Here is a 15,610-nt window from a genome sequence, read left to right as displayed (position 1 = left end):
TTGAAACCAGCAGCACTTAGAGAATGGCAGTTTGGCTTGGGAAAGAAGGAACACCTTCATTTTTGTAGTACTACGGGGAAGGGGCCTTTGGGTAGCCAGAGGGCAATACCAAAACACTAAAAGGCTAAGGTGACAGGAAAGGACTCAAACTTTTGAGGATGATGGATATGTTCATTATTTTGATTGGGGTTACAATTTCACAGGTGCATACATATGTCAAAACCCATGAAACTGTACATATTATGTGCAGTTTACTATATCTCAATTATACTTCAGAAAAGCTGTTTTTAAAAAAAAAAAAAAAGAAAAGAAAAAAAAGGAGGCATAAGAGGGAGCCAACCATACTCTGTGGTTTGGGTCTAAAAGTGTGCCACTGAAAATCATCTTGTGGTACTACCTTTGGCAGGCAGGCAACAGAGTTAACACTAGGACACCTGAGGTTTTATTTTTAACAAACCCCAGTCTCCTCCTGCTTCCTCCACAGTCTAGTCTGTTTCTTCAACTCTAGGCATACTTGTCATCAGAAATATTGACTATCAAACAGAAGACGTTATAAAAATTAGACGCTTAAGGTCATTTAAGAAATGTAATAGAAACTTCTGGCAAATGAACCTCAAAGGCCTACATATAACTTAAGCAAACAAAAAAATTATAAACCTAGAATTAGGAAATTACAGCAACACAGGCCAAGAGCTTTAGAGCCGCTGACCTCAAAAGCAGTCACCATATGGAGCTGGCTGGGCTGCTGAAGTGATATCAAGGGTCCCTATAGTCTTCTGTTATTTAATTTAATCAGGTATTATGTACTATAAGTAATATCCAAAGAATCACAGGCAACAGAATATTAATTTTAGAATATTAATTGTAATATGTATAAGGAATATGAATTTTAGACTTCTAATTCAGTATTCAATCCAGTGTAAAAATTATGTTTCTCATTTCTATGGGCTATCAACCAGGTAAACCACAAGTTATTAAAGACAGTCAAACTAAAATTCATAAATTGATAGTAAAGTTTACTTAAATTAATAAAAGAATATAAGAGCTATATTCATGTATGCAAAATTACCTCAGTTTGTTCAAACACAGTCAGTGGGTCACTGATTCCCCTGTAGTTAAAGGCAAAGTAGAAATAGATACATGCACCTGCATCATAAGTCTGAGTCACCCTAAAAAAAAAACAGACAAAATCCCCCACAAGGCTTTAAGTGAAATCAGATTTAACATCTAGAAACTTAAAGACAAGATTGTCTGAATGATTTGCTTAAGCCATAATCTCATTCTCTACCCACCCTCTTACTCCGTGGATGGAAAACAGATTTGCTGGATAAAGGATATCTAAGAACTACTTGTACTATTTTTATAACTTTTTTGTTAAGTCTGGACTATTACCCTCAAAATTTTTTTTAATTTTAAGATAATGTAAATATTTCTCCAACTGGCCTGAAATAAACAAAATTCCACTTCCTCAGAAGGGATTTTTTTTTTTCTTTTTTAACAAAGTATACTGCAGTTATAGACAGCCCCAAAACAGACTACATGGAACTTGGTGATCCATTTTAAGTCTTCTAAGCTTCCTCAAAGTTAACAAATATATATGAGAACTTAAAACCAGAAAACAAGAAAAATGTTCAAATACCAAAAATGATCAGACTGGGTAAAACACAGCACCTTCACCAAGTTCACATTATTAGTAACAACTTTAAAAACAAATTGAATGACATGGCCTTAAGAGAGTATCTCTGAAGGTTTTACACTCTAGGTCCCATATGTGTGCATGTTGTATATGTATTTGCAAAAGATATCAAGAATGTTAGATTAATAAATCATATACATGATATATATCTGAGCTTTCAAAATGTAATTAGGTGAAGCATTTAAAAGGGAGCCAAGGTAATCACAGTCAAATCTCTGAACGCAATTTACAAAGGTTCCCACAAAGAATTTAACAGAAAGAGCAAATACAGAGGAAATACTTTTTTTACTACACAATACAAACAGAATCTAATCAATACTTTTTTTTACTACACAATACAAACAGAATCTAATCCAAAATTTTAATGGCCTTTTAGGCCAAATGTTAGGTGCCTCAGAACAGAAGAAATGAACTGTTTAACAATGCTACTGTCAATCTGCCAGCTGTGTTTTTCTTCTAGTGTTAATTCACCCATAAAAAAGATCCCTTGAATGTTTACATTTTAACTACCAGATTTAAAAGGTTAAGAAAAATTGGAAAACCATGTTAACTGCAAGGGCACTATCACTATGAATAACCAAATTTAAATAAATTTAAAGGATACATGAATGAAATGAGTTTACAGAAATTAGTAAAATATACATCACTCATATGAGAATCATTAATATCAGTAAATAGAAAATATAACTAAATATTAATAGAACATTGCCACCTTCCAACAAATCCAGGAGCTATATTACACAATACAGTTTGCAGTAGATAAGGAGGCTTCTAAAATTATAACAAAGCTTGAGTGATCAGTATCTCAAACAAAGTAGAAATAACATTTTTTGGAAAACCTTAATCTGGGGCCATTTCAGAAAGTGACAGAACTAATACCTTTTAATAGATCAATTCTATCATTTAAGACACTTAAACACTAATGTCTTCCAAAATCATCTGGACAAGAGAAAGTGTGGCTGCCAAAGTCATTATATTATTCTTTAATTTCTAAAAACTTTTTGTGCTATATACTTTTTGGAGTACTGTACTTATGTTAGACTCACTGGCTAGGAAGTCCTTCCCACAAAACTTCCTCAGAAAATTTAGGGTTAGAATTCCTATTCCAGTATACAAAGTACCTTTTAAAAGACAGAAATGAAATAAATGAACTTAATAAATGCATCCTACAGCTGAATTCTTTTCCTTGGGATCTCTGATTTCAATGAGATCTATAACTATTTTAAATTAATTTCAGAATAGCTTTTTAAAAAACTGGTTTAAAAATTACGTCTCATACATTCAACATTTATACTCAACACAGAATAATCTCCTTAGCCACTGTTAGTCAGCTCAAATCAAACTAAAGTAAAATCAAACTACAGTTAAGTGTTAATCAAGTATGTGCTATAAAAACTATATTTAAAACTCCTATTTAGCAAAATCATTCAATTAACTTAGACTTTGCACATTCTACACTTTGGTTTTATAGGATGATCACAGAAGCTAAGCGTTAGGCTTTTATCAGAAAATCCTTCTTAAAAATACAGCTATAGCCCCGGGAGGAAGATGGCGGAAGAGTAAGACGCGGAGATCACCTTCCTCCCCACAGATACATCAGAAATTCATCTACACGTGGAACAACTCCTACAGAACACCTACTGAACGCTGACAGAAGACCTCAGACCCCCCAAAAGGCAAGAAACTCCCCACATACCTGGGTAGGGCAAAAGAAAAAAGAATATACAGAGACAAAAGGATAGGGACGGGACCTGCACCCGTGGGAGGGAGCCGTGAAGGAGGAAAGGTTTCCACACACTAGAAGCCCCTTCGCGGGCGGAGACTGCAGGTGGCGGAGGGGGAAAGCTTCGGAGTAGCGGAGGAGAGCACAGCAACAGGGGTGTGGAGGGCAAAGCGGAGAGATTCCGGCACAGACGATCGGTGCCCTCAGGCACACACCAGCCCGAGAGGCTTCTCTGCTCGGCCACCGGGGCAGGCGGGGCTGGGAGCTGTTATCGGCTTTCAGTCGGAGCGCAGGGAGAGGACTGGGGCTGGCGGCAGGAAGAGAGCCTGAAGGGGTTAGTGCACCACGGCTAGCCCGGAGGGAGTCCGGGGGAAAAAGTCTGGAGCTGCCGAAGAGGCAAGAGACTTTTTCTTCCCTTTTGTTTCCTGGTGCGCGAGGAGAGGGCATTAAGAGGGCTGCTTGGGGAAGCGCCGGAGACGGGCGCAAGCCGCGGCTAAAGGCGCGGACCCCGGAGACGGGCGTGGGACACTGGTGCTGCTGCTGCTGCTGCCGCGGGGCCTGGGTGCGAGCGCGGGTCACTGTCCGCCCCGCCTTCCGGGGGGCCTGTGCACCCCCCCACTGCCGGGGTCCCGGGACCCAGGGACGGCTTTCCCGGGAAAGCGCACGGAGCGCCTCGGGCTGCTGCAACGTCACGCCGGCCTCTGCCGCCGCAGGCCCGCCCCACACTGCGCGCCCCTCCCTCCCCTCTGCCTGAGTGAGCCAGAGCCCCCGAATCAGCGGCTCCTTTAAACCCGTCCTGTCCGAGCGAAGAACGGACGCCCTCCGGCGACCTACGCGCAGAGGCGGGGCCAGGTCCAAGGCTGAGACCCGGGAGCTGTGAGAGCAGAGAAGAGACAGGGAAATCTCTCTGTGCAGCCTCGGAGGCAGCGGATTAAAGCTCCACGGTCCACTTGATGTGCCCTGCGTCTGTGGAGTGCATGAATGGACAGCGAATCATCCCAAATTGAGGAAGTGGACTTTGAGGACAAGATTTAAGACTTTCCCCCCTTTTCCTCTTTTTACAACGAATTATCCCAAATTAAGGAGGTGGACTTAGCAATATTTCAGCCTTCTCGCCCTTTTCCTCTTTTTACAACGAAGTATCCCAAATTGAGGAGGTGGACTTGGAGAGCAAGATTTTTTATTTTTCCCCCTGCTCTCTTTTTGTGAATGTGTATGTGTATTCTTCTGTGTAAGATTCTCTCTGTATAGCTTTGCTTCCACCATGTCCCAGGGTTCTATCTGTCCGTTTTTTTTTTCAATAATTACTTTTTAATTTTAATAACGCTACTATATTTCATACTTTATTCTATTTTACTTTACCTGCTCTTTCTTTTTTTCCTACCTTCCCTTCCTCCCTCCCTCCGCCCCTCCTTTCCTTCTTTCTCTCTTTCTTTCCTTCCTCCCTCCCTCCCTCCCTCCCTTCTTCCTTTCACTCTTTCTCATTCCTTCCTCCCTCCCTCCCTCCCTCCTTTCTTTCTTTCCTTCTTCCTTTCTTTCTCTCTCTCTTTCTTTCTTCTACTAATTCTTTCTTTCTACTTTTTCTCCCTTTTATTCTGAGCCGCGTAGATGAAAGGCTCTTGGTGCTGCAGCCAGGAGTCAGTGCTGTGCCTCTGAAGTGGGAGAGCCAACTTCAGGACACGGGTCCACAAGAGACCTCCCAGCTCCACATAATATCAAGCGGCGAAAATCTCCCAGAGATCTCCATCTCAACACCAGCACCCAGCTTCAGTCAACGACCAGCAAGCTACAGTGCTGGTCACCCTATGCCAAGCAACTAGCAAGGCAGGAACACAACCCCACCCATTAGCAGAGAGGCTGCCTAAAAACATAATAAGGCCACAGGCACCCCAAAACACACCACCAGACGTGGACCTGTCCACCAGAAAGACAAGATCGAGCCTCAACCACCAGAACACAGGCACTAGTCCCCCCCACCAGGAAGCCTACACAACCTACTGAAACAACCTTAGCCACTGGGGACAGACACCAAAAACAACGGGAACTACGAATCTGCAGCCTGCAAAAAGGAGACCCCAAACACAGTAACATAAGCAAAATGAGAAGACAGAAAAACACACAGCAGGTGAAGGAGCAAGATAAAAACCTACCAGACCTAACAAATGAAGAGGTAATAGGCAGTCTACCTGAAAAAGAATTCAGAATAATGATAGTAAAGCTGATCCAAGATTCTATTTCCAAGATCCAAAATCTTGGAAATAGAATAGACAAAATGCAAGAAACAGTTAACAAGGACCTAGAAGAACTAAAGATGAATCAAGCATCGATTAAAAACACAATAAATGAAATGAAAAATACTCTAGATGGGATCAATAGCAGAATAACTGAGGCAGAAGAACGGATAAGTGAGGTGGAAGATAAAATAGTGGAAATAACTGCTGCAGAGCAAAATAAAGAACAAAGAATGAAAAGAACAGAGGACAGTCTCAGAGACCTCTGGGACAACATTAAACGCACCAACATTCGAATTATAGGGGTTCCAGAAGAAGAAGAGAAAAAGAAAGGGACTGAGAAAATATTTGAAGAGATTATAGTTGAAAACTTCCCTAATAATGGGAAAGGAACTAGTTAATCAAGTCCAGGAGGCACAGAGAGTCCCATACAGAATAAATCCAAGGAGAAATACGCCAAGACACATATTAATCAAACTGTCAAAAATTAAACACAAAGAAATCATATTAAAAGCAGCAAAGGAAAAAAAACAAATAACACACAAGGGAATCCCCATCAGGTTAACAGCTGATCTCTCAGCAGAAACTCTACAAGCCAGAAGGGAGTGGCAGGACATACTTAAAGTGATGAAGGACAGAAACCTGCAACCAAGATTACTCTACCCAGCAAGGATCTCATTCAGATTTGATGGAGAAATTAAAACGTTTACAGACAAGCAAAAGCTGAGAGAGTTCAGCACCACCAAACCAGCTTTACAACAAATGCTAAAGGAACTTCTCTAGGCAAGAAACACAACAGAAGGAATACACCTACAATAACGAACCCAAAGCAGTTAAGGAAATGGGAATTGGAACATACATATCAATAATTACCTTAAATGTAAATGGATTAAATGCTCCCACCAAAAGACATAGACTGGCTGAATGGATACAAAAACAAGACCCATATATATGCTGTCTACAAGAGACCCACTTCAAACCTAAAGACACATACAGATTGAAAGTAAGGGGATGGAAAAAGATATTCCATGCAAATGGAAATCAAAAGAAAGCTAGAGTAGCAATTCTTATATCAGACAAAATAGACTTTAAAATAAAGACTATTAGAAGAGACAAAGGACACTACATAATGATAAAGGGATCGATCCAAGAAGAAGATATAACAATTGTAAATATTTATGCACCCAACATAGGAGCACCTCAATACATAAAGCAAATACTAACAGCCATAAAAGGGGAAATCGACAGTAACACACTCATAGTAGGGGACTTTAACACCCCACTTTCACCAATGGACAGATCATCCAAAATGAAAGTAAATAAGGAAACACAAGCTTTAAATGATACATTAAACAAGATGGACTTAATTGATATTTATAGGACATTCCATCCAAAAACAACAGAATACACATTTTTCTCAAGTGCTCATGGAACATTCTCCAGGATAGATCATATCTTGGGTCACAAATCAAGCCTTGGTAAATTTAAGAAAATTGAAATTGTATCAAGTATCTTTTCCGACCACAATGCTATGAGACTAGACATCAATTACAGGAAAAGATCTGTAAAAAGTACAAACACATGGAGGCTAAACAATACACTACTCAATAACGAAGTGATCACTGGAGAAATCAAAGAGGAAATAAAAAAATACCTAGAAACAAATGACAATGGAGACACAACGAACCAAAACCTATGGAATGCAGCAAAAGCAGTTCTAAGGGGGAAGTTTATAGCAATACAATCCCACCTTAAGAAACAGGAAACATCTCGAGTAAACAACCTGACCCTGCACCTAAAGTAATTAGAGAAAGAAGAACAAAAAACCCCCAAAGTTAGCAGAAGGAAAGAAATCATAAAGATCAGATCAGAAATAAATGAAAAAGAAATGAAGGAAACGATAGCAAAGATCAATAAAAGTAAAAGCTGGTTCTTTGAGAAGATAAACAAAATTGACAAACCATTAGCCAGACTCATCAAGAAAAAAAGGGAGAAGACTCAAATCAATAGAATGAGAAATGAAAAAGGAGAAGTAACAACTGACACTGCAGAAATACAAAAGATCATGAGAGATTACTACAAGCAACTCTATGCCAATAAAATGGACAACCTGGAAGAAATGGACAAATTCTTAGAAATGCACAACCTGCCAAGACTGAATCAGGAAGAAATAGAAAATATGAATAGACCAATCACAAGCGCTGAAATTGAAATTGAAATTGAAAGCTTTTGACAAAATTCAACACCCATTTATGATAAAAACCCTCCAGAATGTGGGCATACAGGGAACCTACCTCAACATAATAAAGGCCATATACAACAAACCCACAGCAAACATCATTCTCAATGGTGAAAAACTGAAAGCATTTCCTCTAAGATCAGGAACAAGACAAGGATGTCCACTCTCACCACTATTATTCAACATAGTTTTGGAAGTCCTAGCCACAGCAATCAGGGAAGAAAAAGAAATAAAAGGAATACAAATCAGAAAAGAAGAAGTAAAACTGTCACTGCTTGCAAATGACATGATACTATACATAGAGAATCCTAAAGATGTCACCAGAAAACTACTGGAGCTAATCAGTGAATTTGGTTAAGTTGCAGGATACAAAATTAATGCACAGAAATCTCTTGCATTCCTATACACTAATGATGAAAAATCTGAAAGAGAAATTAAGGAAACACTCCCATTTACCATTGCAACAAGAAGAATAAAATACCTAGGAATAAACCTACCTAGGGAGACAAAAGACCTGTATGCAGAAAAGTATAAGACACTGATGAAAGAAATTAAAGATGATACCAACAGATGGAGAGATATACCATGTTCTTGGATTGGAAGAATCAATATTGTGAAAATGACTACACTACCCAAAGCAATCTATAGATTTAGTGTAATCCCTATCAAATTAACAATGGCATTTTTTATGGAACTAGAACAAAAAATCTTAAAATTTGTATGGTGACAGAAAAGACCCCGAAGAGCCAAAGCAGTCTTGAGGGAAAAAAACGGAGCTGGAGGAATCAGACTCCCTCACTTCAGACTATACTACAAAGCTAGAGTAATCAAGACAATATGGTACTGGCACAAAAACAGAAATATAGATCAATGGAACAGGATAGAAAGCCCAGAGATAAACCCACGCACCTATGCTCGACTAATCTATGACAAAGGAGGCAAGGATATACAATGGAGAAAAGACAGTCTCTTCAATAAGTGGGGCTGGGAAAACTGGACAGCTACATGTAAAAGAATGAAATTAGAACACTCCCTAACACCATACAGAAAAATAAACTCAAAATGGATTAGAGACCTAAATGTAAGACCGGACACTAAAAAACTCTTAGAGGAAAACATAGGAAGAAGACTCTTTGACATAAATCACAGCAAGATCTTTTTTGATCCACCTCCTAATGAATAATGGAAGAGTAATGAAATAAAAACAAAAATAAACAAATGGGACCTAATGAAACGTAAAAGCTTTTGCACAGCAAAGGAAACCATAAACAAGACCAAAAGACAACCCTCAGAATGGGAGAAAATATTTGCAAGTGAATCAAGGGACAAAGGATTAATCTCCAGTATATATAAACAGCTCATGCAGCTCAATATTAAAAAAACAAACAACCCAGTCCAAAAATGGGCAGAAGACCTAAATAGACATTTCTCCAAAGAAGACATACAGATGGCCAAGAGGCACATGAAGAGCTGCTCAACATCACTAATTATTAAAGAAATGCAAATCAAAACTACAATGAGGTATCATCTCACACCAGTTAGAATGGGCGTCATCAGAAAATCTACAAACAACAAATGCTGAAGAGGGTGTGCAGTAAAGGGAACCCTCTTGTACTGTTGGTGGGAAGGTAAATTGATACAGCCACTATGGAGAACAGTATGGAGGTTCCTTAAAAAACTAAAAATAAAATTACCATATGATCCAGCAATCCCACTACTGGGCATATATCCAGAGAAAACCATAATTCAAAAAGACACATGCACCCCAATGTTCACTGCAGTACTATTTACAAGAACCAGGTCATGGAAGCAACCTAAATGCCCATCTACAGACGAATGGATAAAGAAGATGTGGTACATATACACAATGGAATATTACTCGGCCATAAAAAGGAATGAAATTGGCTCATTTGTTGAGACGTGGATGGATCTAGAGACTGTCATACAGAGTGAAGTAAGTCAGAAAGAGAAAAACAAATATCGTATATTAACGCATATATGTGGAACCTAGAAAAATGGTACAGATGAACCAGTTTGCAGGGCAGAAACTGAGACACAGATGTAGAGAACAAACGTATGGACACCAAGGGGGGGAATGTGGCAGGGGGTGGGGGTGGGGGTGTGATGAATTGGGTGATTGGGATTGACATGCATGCACTGATGTGTATAAAATTGATGACTAATAAGAACCTGCTATATACAAAAATAAATAAAATTCAAAAATGAAAAAAAATAACATGCAGTATAAAAAAAAAAAAGAAAGCACAATCTAGCAAATTTTAAAAGGTATCTGTCCCTATGGGGCAACAAGTAGAATTAAGAAACATAATATGGTAATAGGAAAGTACAAGATGGGAGAATGTAAAAAAAGGAAAAAAAAAATCATAGAAGAGATTCCAGTTTAAAGAGTACATAAGTATTTCTAGTCTTGCAAAGCAAATATACAGAAATTATCATGCTCTGTCAACATATCAAGAGGGCCTAACAATTGGATGCCTTCATGATAATTTGTCATTAAGGTAGAAAAACAAATATCCAAATTTTCCATACTAATACTAGTATGGATTGTCTACCTCAACCTTCATGTAACTACGTCACAATAATACATACGATGGCATTTATATAGCCCTTTATATGCTTTCTCATTTCATTCTTACAATAGTCCCTTCAAGGAGATATATTACCACTACTTTACTAATGATAAACTTAGAGCTCCAAGAGATTAAATTCCTAATAAATAGCAGAACAGTGCTTTCACTCTTTAGACACATGCAACGTTACAAAATAAAGAAATTTAAAAACTAAGCAGGAAGTTGCCATGGTGATGTAGCAGGCAGGAAGGCCCAGATCTGCCTTCCTAGGCTGATATCAAGTGGTTCCAGGCTAATCAAAAGAACAATCATCATGAATAGAAATATACAGAAATGCTGTTGTGCTGAAGCACAACTGCTGTTTCAGAGACCAGCACTTAACAAAAAAGATACTATGTTAATTCGAAAATTACCTAACTTTTATTCATGTTTATATTGTAAGTTTTTTGTTTGTTTCTAAATATTGGAGTTATATTCCTGAAAACCACACACACACAGAGAAAAAAAGAGAAGCAGTTATATAATACAGAATGTTCAATAAATTTTAAAGTGCTAGATTAGTACTGTATCATTTACTTTAAGGTTCCCCTTCTCATGATCTGTCCTAATTTCGCTTGATTCTCTATTCTAATTAATTTGGTAACTTCTGTAGAGAAGTCAAATGCTCAATTCAATCTTTATACATTTAATCTTCTGGTGTTCACACAGAAAATTAATATCAAAAGACTGAACACAAAGTGCCCCTTCTTAAGAAAACCTCCTTTGGGGCTTCTGCTATTTAACTAAGAGACGACAAAATCATCAGTTAACTGTGCTCCAATATGGATCATAACTGTCCCATATGGAAGATACTAGCCCCATGTGGCATTTTAAATTTAAAGTATTTGAAATTAATAAAATTTAAAATTCAGTTCCACAGTCATACTAGCCACATTTCAACAGCTCAACAGCCACATGTGGCTATGGCTATCCTTCTGGATAGGGCAGATACAGAACATTTCCATGATCACAGAAAGATCTATTAGAAAGCAACAAGTTAATCTTCATTTGGATCTTCTGGCTCCACTCATTCCTATATTCCATACCCACTGATTTAATCAACAACCGACAAAGTGGTTAAAGTGCCTTTTCTCTGTTAAAGAAAGGGCTACATTGAATGTGTGTGTAGTTTATAGCTTCTTGACCATATACGTAATTTATAGTTTCAGTGAATGAAGGAGTCCTTCTCGTACTCCAGCAGCTCAGACATCTGGCTCTTTACCATCATGCTGTCCAGACAGGGTGGAAGGCTCACTCATGGAAGGGTGTTGTTCTACTCCTATCGGGCTCAGGACTACTGTAAAAATCCTAGTGGCACAGTCCTAACAAGGTGGCAAGTGAAGTTTAGGAAAGCTTGCTAAGTGGAACAGACTGAAGCTTTTCCTCAGCTCACAAATTACACTTCTCCATTAATAAAAAAAAAAAAAACAGTTGGGTTTTTTTTTCAGAATAAGAAGTATAAGAACAACAACAAAAAACTCACCTGCATGTAGCAAGAGGAGCAAACTGAACACCTTTCTCTTTGCATTCCCTTGTTATTCTTTCTTTTACATTTCTACAGAGATCTACAACCCTAGAAAAAAATAATTGAATACAATATTAAGTTTTCACATAATTACAAAAAATCTAAATAGTGCTGATTTATCAGCATATTCAAGTCAGAAATTCTCTTAACTAAAACTTTCATACTCATTCCTTCAAGAATGAACAAGAGCTTTGATCATTCAAACTGGCCTTCCATTCATGACTTCAAGGGAGCAAAGTCCTTTCCCTTTTTGTCACAGGAAAGACAGAAGTCAGGGAAGTATACTCAAGTCTCCTGAAGGCAGTTTCCTAAGCTAAGGAAAATCCAATTTCAAAATAAATTTAATTACAAGATTCTAAAAGCTTTTTTAAAAGCTCTAAAGAAAATGTTAATGAAAATTCAATTCTGGGTTATAAGAATACCAATCTATATCCCATCTAAGAAGTCTTCCTTAATTTAAAAATAATTTAATTAATAATCATAGTGCTATACCAAATGTTCAATAGCCTATTTTCAAGCACTAAGCTAAAATCCAGCTCAACAAAGACTTACTGGACATGAACTACGTGTAAAGTTGTGCTAGACTGTTTAATATGTTCAATATGAACAATGAAAACAGACAAGTGAGGCATAGTTCTTAAAGGGGAGGGAAGATTGATAATATTTAAAAATATTAATCTGTTTTTTAATGTGAGCTGTAACATATTGTTATAACCATATATTCTGTTTCATCTGGAAAATAAAACTCTTAAAGTATATATGAGCCATTTTATTCTCCAATAAATATCCTGGCTACATATTGACACTGATTCTGTGTTTTAAACCTTAGTCTGTTTAGAATCATGAGAAAGGAAAAGATACCAAAGAAACTTAAAAGGTTGGCCCAATTTGATAAAAACAATAACATTTAAATGGATTATGCTTTACTGAACACATTAAAGTTATCTATATTTCCAATAAGAACAAAGAATAAATGATTAAAATATAAATATGAAAAAGGTTTTAGTGTTTTATTAGCGTGTCAATTTTTACTTTTATAGTATCTGAAAGTTTTATAAAATCTGACTTTACAAAACAGCACTCAAGTTTTAAGTTCTGCTTTATTCTGTGAGAGCTGCAGGCAGATACAATTTATCAATGTTATCTATGCCTTATTTATAGAATGGTAAGGATCCGTGTTTCTTAAAAATCCTTCATAAAGTATTTAGATTATTGAAATTTAATGTCTTTAATTGAAAATCCAACTTACAAAACAGATACTTTAAATATAAATAAAGGGACTTCCCTGGTGGTGCAGTGGATGGGACTCCGCGCTCCCAGTGCAGGGGGCCTGGGTTTGATCCCTGCTCGGGAAACTGGATCCCACATGCATGCTGCAGCTGGGAGTTCGCATGCTGCAACTAAGGAGCCCGCATGCAGCAACTAGGACCCGGCGCAACCAGATAAAAAAAATTTAAATATAAATAAAATCTACTAAACTTTAATATCTACAGGAGTTAATGAATATTACAAATTTATAAAAGTAACAAGTTCTTTATCATGACTCTAGAGAACAGAATTCAAGTGCTACTTGAATGAGGTACTTTCTAGAAATTATTTGTATGGAGTTCTGAGAGTATTTTCTAACAGAACTCATGCAAAGGTCAATACAGTCCATTTGGACCAGTCACTACATAGGAAGTAAACAAAACTGTGTATACCTTTTTTTTTTTTTTGCCGTATGGCATGCAGGATCTTAGTTCCCTGACCAGCTGGAAGCAAGGAGTCTTAACCACTGGACCACCAGGGAAGTCCTGTACTGTGTATACTTTTAAATTCTTACCTGACCTATTAGCAAATTTAACACTATTGACCATTTCCTCCTTGAAAAAAATTTCCCTCAGCTCCTCTCACAGCACTGGTTTTCCTCCAAATCTTCTAGATTTTATTCCCCAATCTCCTTTGCTAGCGCTTATTTGTACAACTTAAATGAATCCTTTGTTTGTATCCCTTAAATGTTGGGGTTCCTTGGACTTCTTTCTCAGGCCTTCTTTCTTTTCTCTTCATTCATTTACCTGTTAAGTGTTTGTATATCTCCTTTGGTTTTAATCACAAATCTCAAGCTGATGTCTCTAAAATCTTCAAATCTCCAACTCGGACCTCTTAGGCAGCTATTTTTATAGGCTACGTTCTTACACTATTCCATAGTTCATTCATAGGACTCTATGCAGAATATTCACTGAGCACCTAATAGGTGCAGTCATTGTGCTAGGGCCACAGAGGAATACATAAAAACTAGTAAGACCAATAATCCTTTAAGAAACTTATGCATGAAAAGGCCAAGCAACCTAATAATGTGTGAGGGTTGAAGACCCTGATCCCATGGGTTGCTGCTAAACAAGGTCTCTACCTAGCTAAAGGTTTGAAAGAGAAAGCAAGTTACTAAATGGTAACAAATAAATTTTATGTCAGGAATACAGCTGCTTTCCCTTAATTTTATTTATTAAAACTTCAGTTGAAGACGTTGTTTTAAATGAAAACCAAGTACGTAACCCTGTATGAAACATATAGTCAGTGAGTCAAAAAAGTATTTAAGAATATACAAGGAAAGTATAAAGAAAAATGAAAAGATAGTGCATGACTAGCTTCCACAGTTGGAAGAATTTAAAGACAAAATGGCAATCATAGGTAAGTAGTAATTGATGACAAGGAAATTCATACTACTGAAGAAGTAACACTACACTAACCCACTTTCCCCAGCAAGAAAAGGTATTAAAGACTAAAATGGTCTCTGAGACATCTATGAACAGCTCCCAAACTATATCTGCTGTTCAAACATGTCAGATGTTGATGAAGTGATAATTCTTTTTATTTATAAGATTTATTCCCCTTATTAAAATTTAGCATCAAAAATTGAATGCTGTGAATAACATATTGATACTATAAATTTGATTGCTGTCTTACAATGCATGGACTATTAGCATCAATACAGCAAAAGTCAAAACCCATAGTAGATGAAGACAATGTAGAAAAGTAAAAAGTTTTCTGGGGGAGTAAAAAAAGAGGTTAGGGTAGAACAAAAATGATAAGATAGGTAACATTTAACAGGTATATTCAGGGGGACTTGTTATATCCTATATACTTTATTATAGATTTAAAATAGTAAATTTTATAAAGAAAAAGTAAAATGTAAGGCATACTAGATTAAAAATGTGCTAACAACCTTAAAAATTTTTTATTAGTGAGTTAACTCACAAGTCTATCTTTAATAAAACCACTTCACATTTCCTAATCAGGTTTTATTATTAATTCCCTAACCAATATTTGTATGTATATATGTGTATAATTTAAAAACAGAAATTATACATAATTTCTTAAATTGGGTTTCTTTCAGAAATCACTTAAATTCAAGTTAGGATCTTGCTTAACAGTGTACGTACAAATATCAAAAGCTAAATGAAATACTACAAAAGAAGGTTATATTTTGGGGGGACTTTTTAGAGAACATTTAAGCATATTAACCATTTAAGAATTTAAATCAAAGCTAAGTAAAACCACATAGTGACATTTAGTGTTCAGTACAATTC

At 37.1% G+C, this 15,610-nt stretch overlaps 1 protein-coding gene across 1 annotated transcript in view; it reads right to left on the bottom strand.

Annotated features, from left to right (window-relative positions):
* AGPS (alkylglycerone phosphate synthase) overlaps positions 1 to 15,610 on the bottom strand; it is a 141,678-nt gene that overhangs the window by 20,598 nt on the left and 105,470 nt on the right. The window contains exons 17-18 of the mRNA XM_082630379.1: positions 12,003 to 12,092; positions 1,070 to 1,169 (exon numbers count right to left, since the gene is read on the bottom strand). Coding sequence (XP_082486505.1) covers positions 1,070 to 1,169; positions 12,003 to 12,092 — 190 coding nt within the window. The remainder of the gene's footprint in view (positions 1 to 1,069; positions 1,170 to 12,002; positions 12,093 to 15,610) is intronic.

The sequence above is a fragment of the Mesoplodon mirus genome (assembly GCF_964341445.2).
Source record: "Mesoplodon mirus genome assembly, chromosome: 8".
Lineage (NCBI taxonomy): Eukaryota > Metazoa > Chordata > Mammalia > Artiodactyla > Ziphiidae > Mesoplodon > Mesoplodon mirus.
The sequence above is the reverse complement of the archived record's forward strand: the minus strand, read 5'-3'. Positions and strand labels throughout refer to the sequence as shown.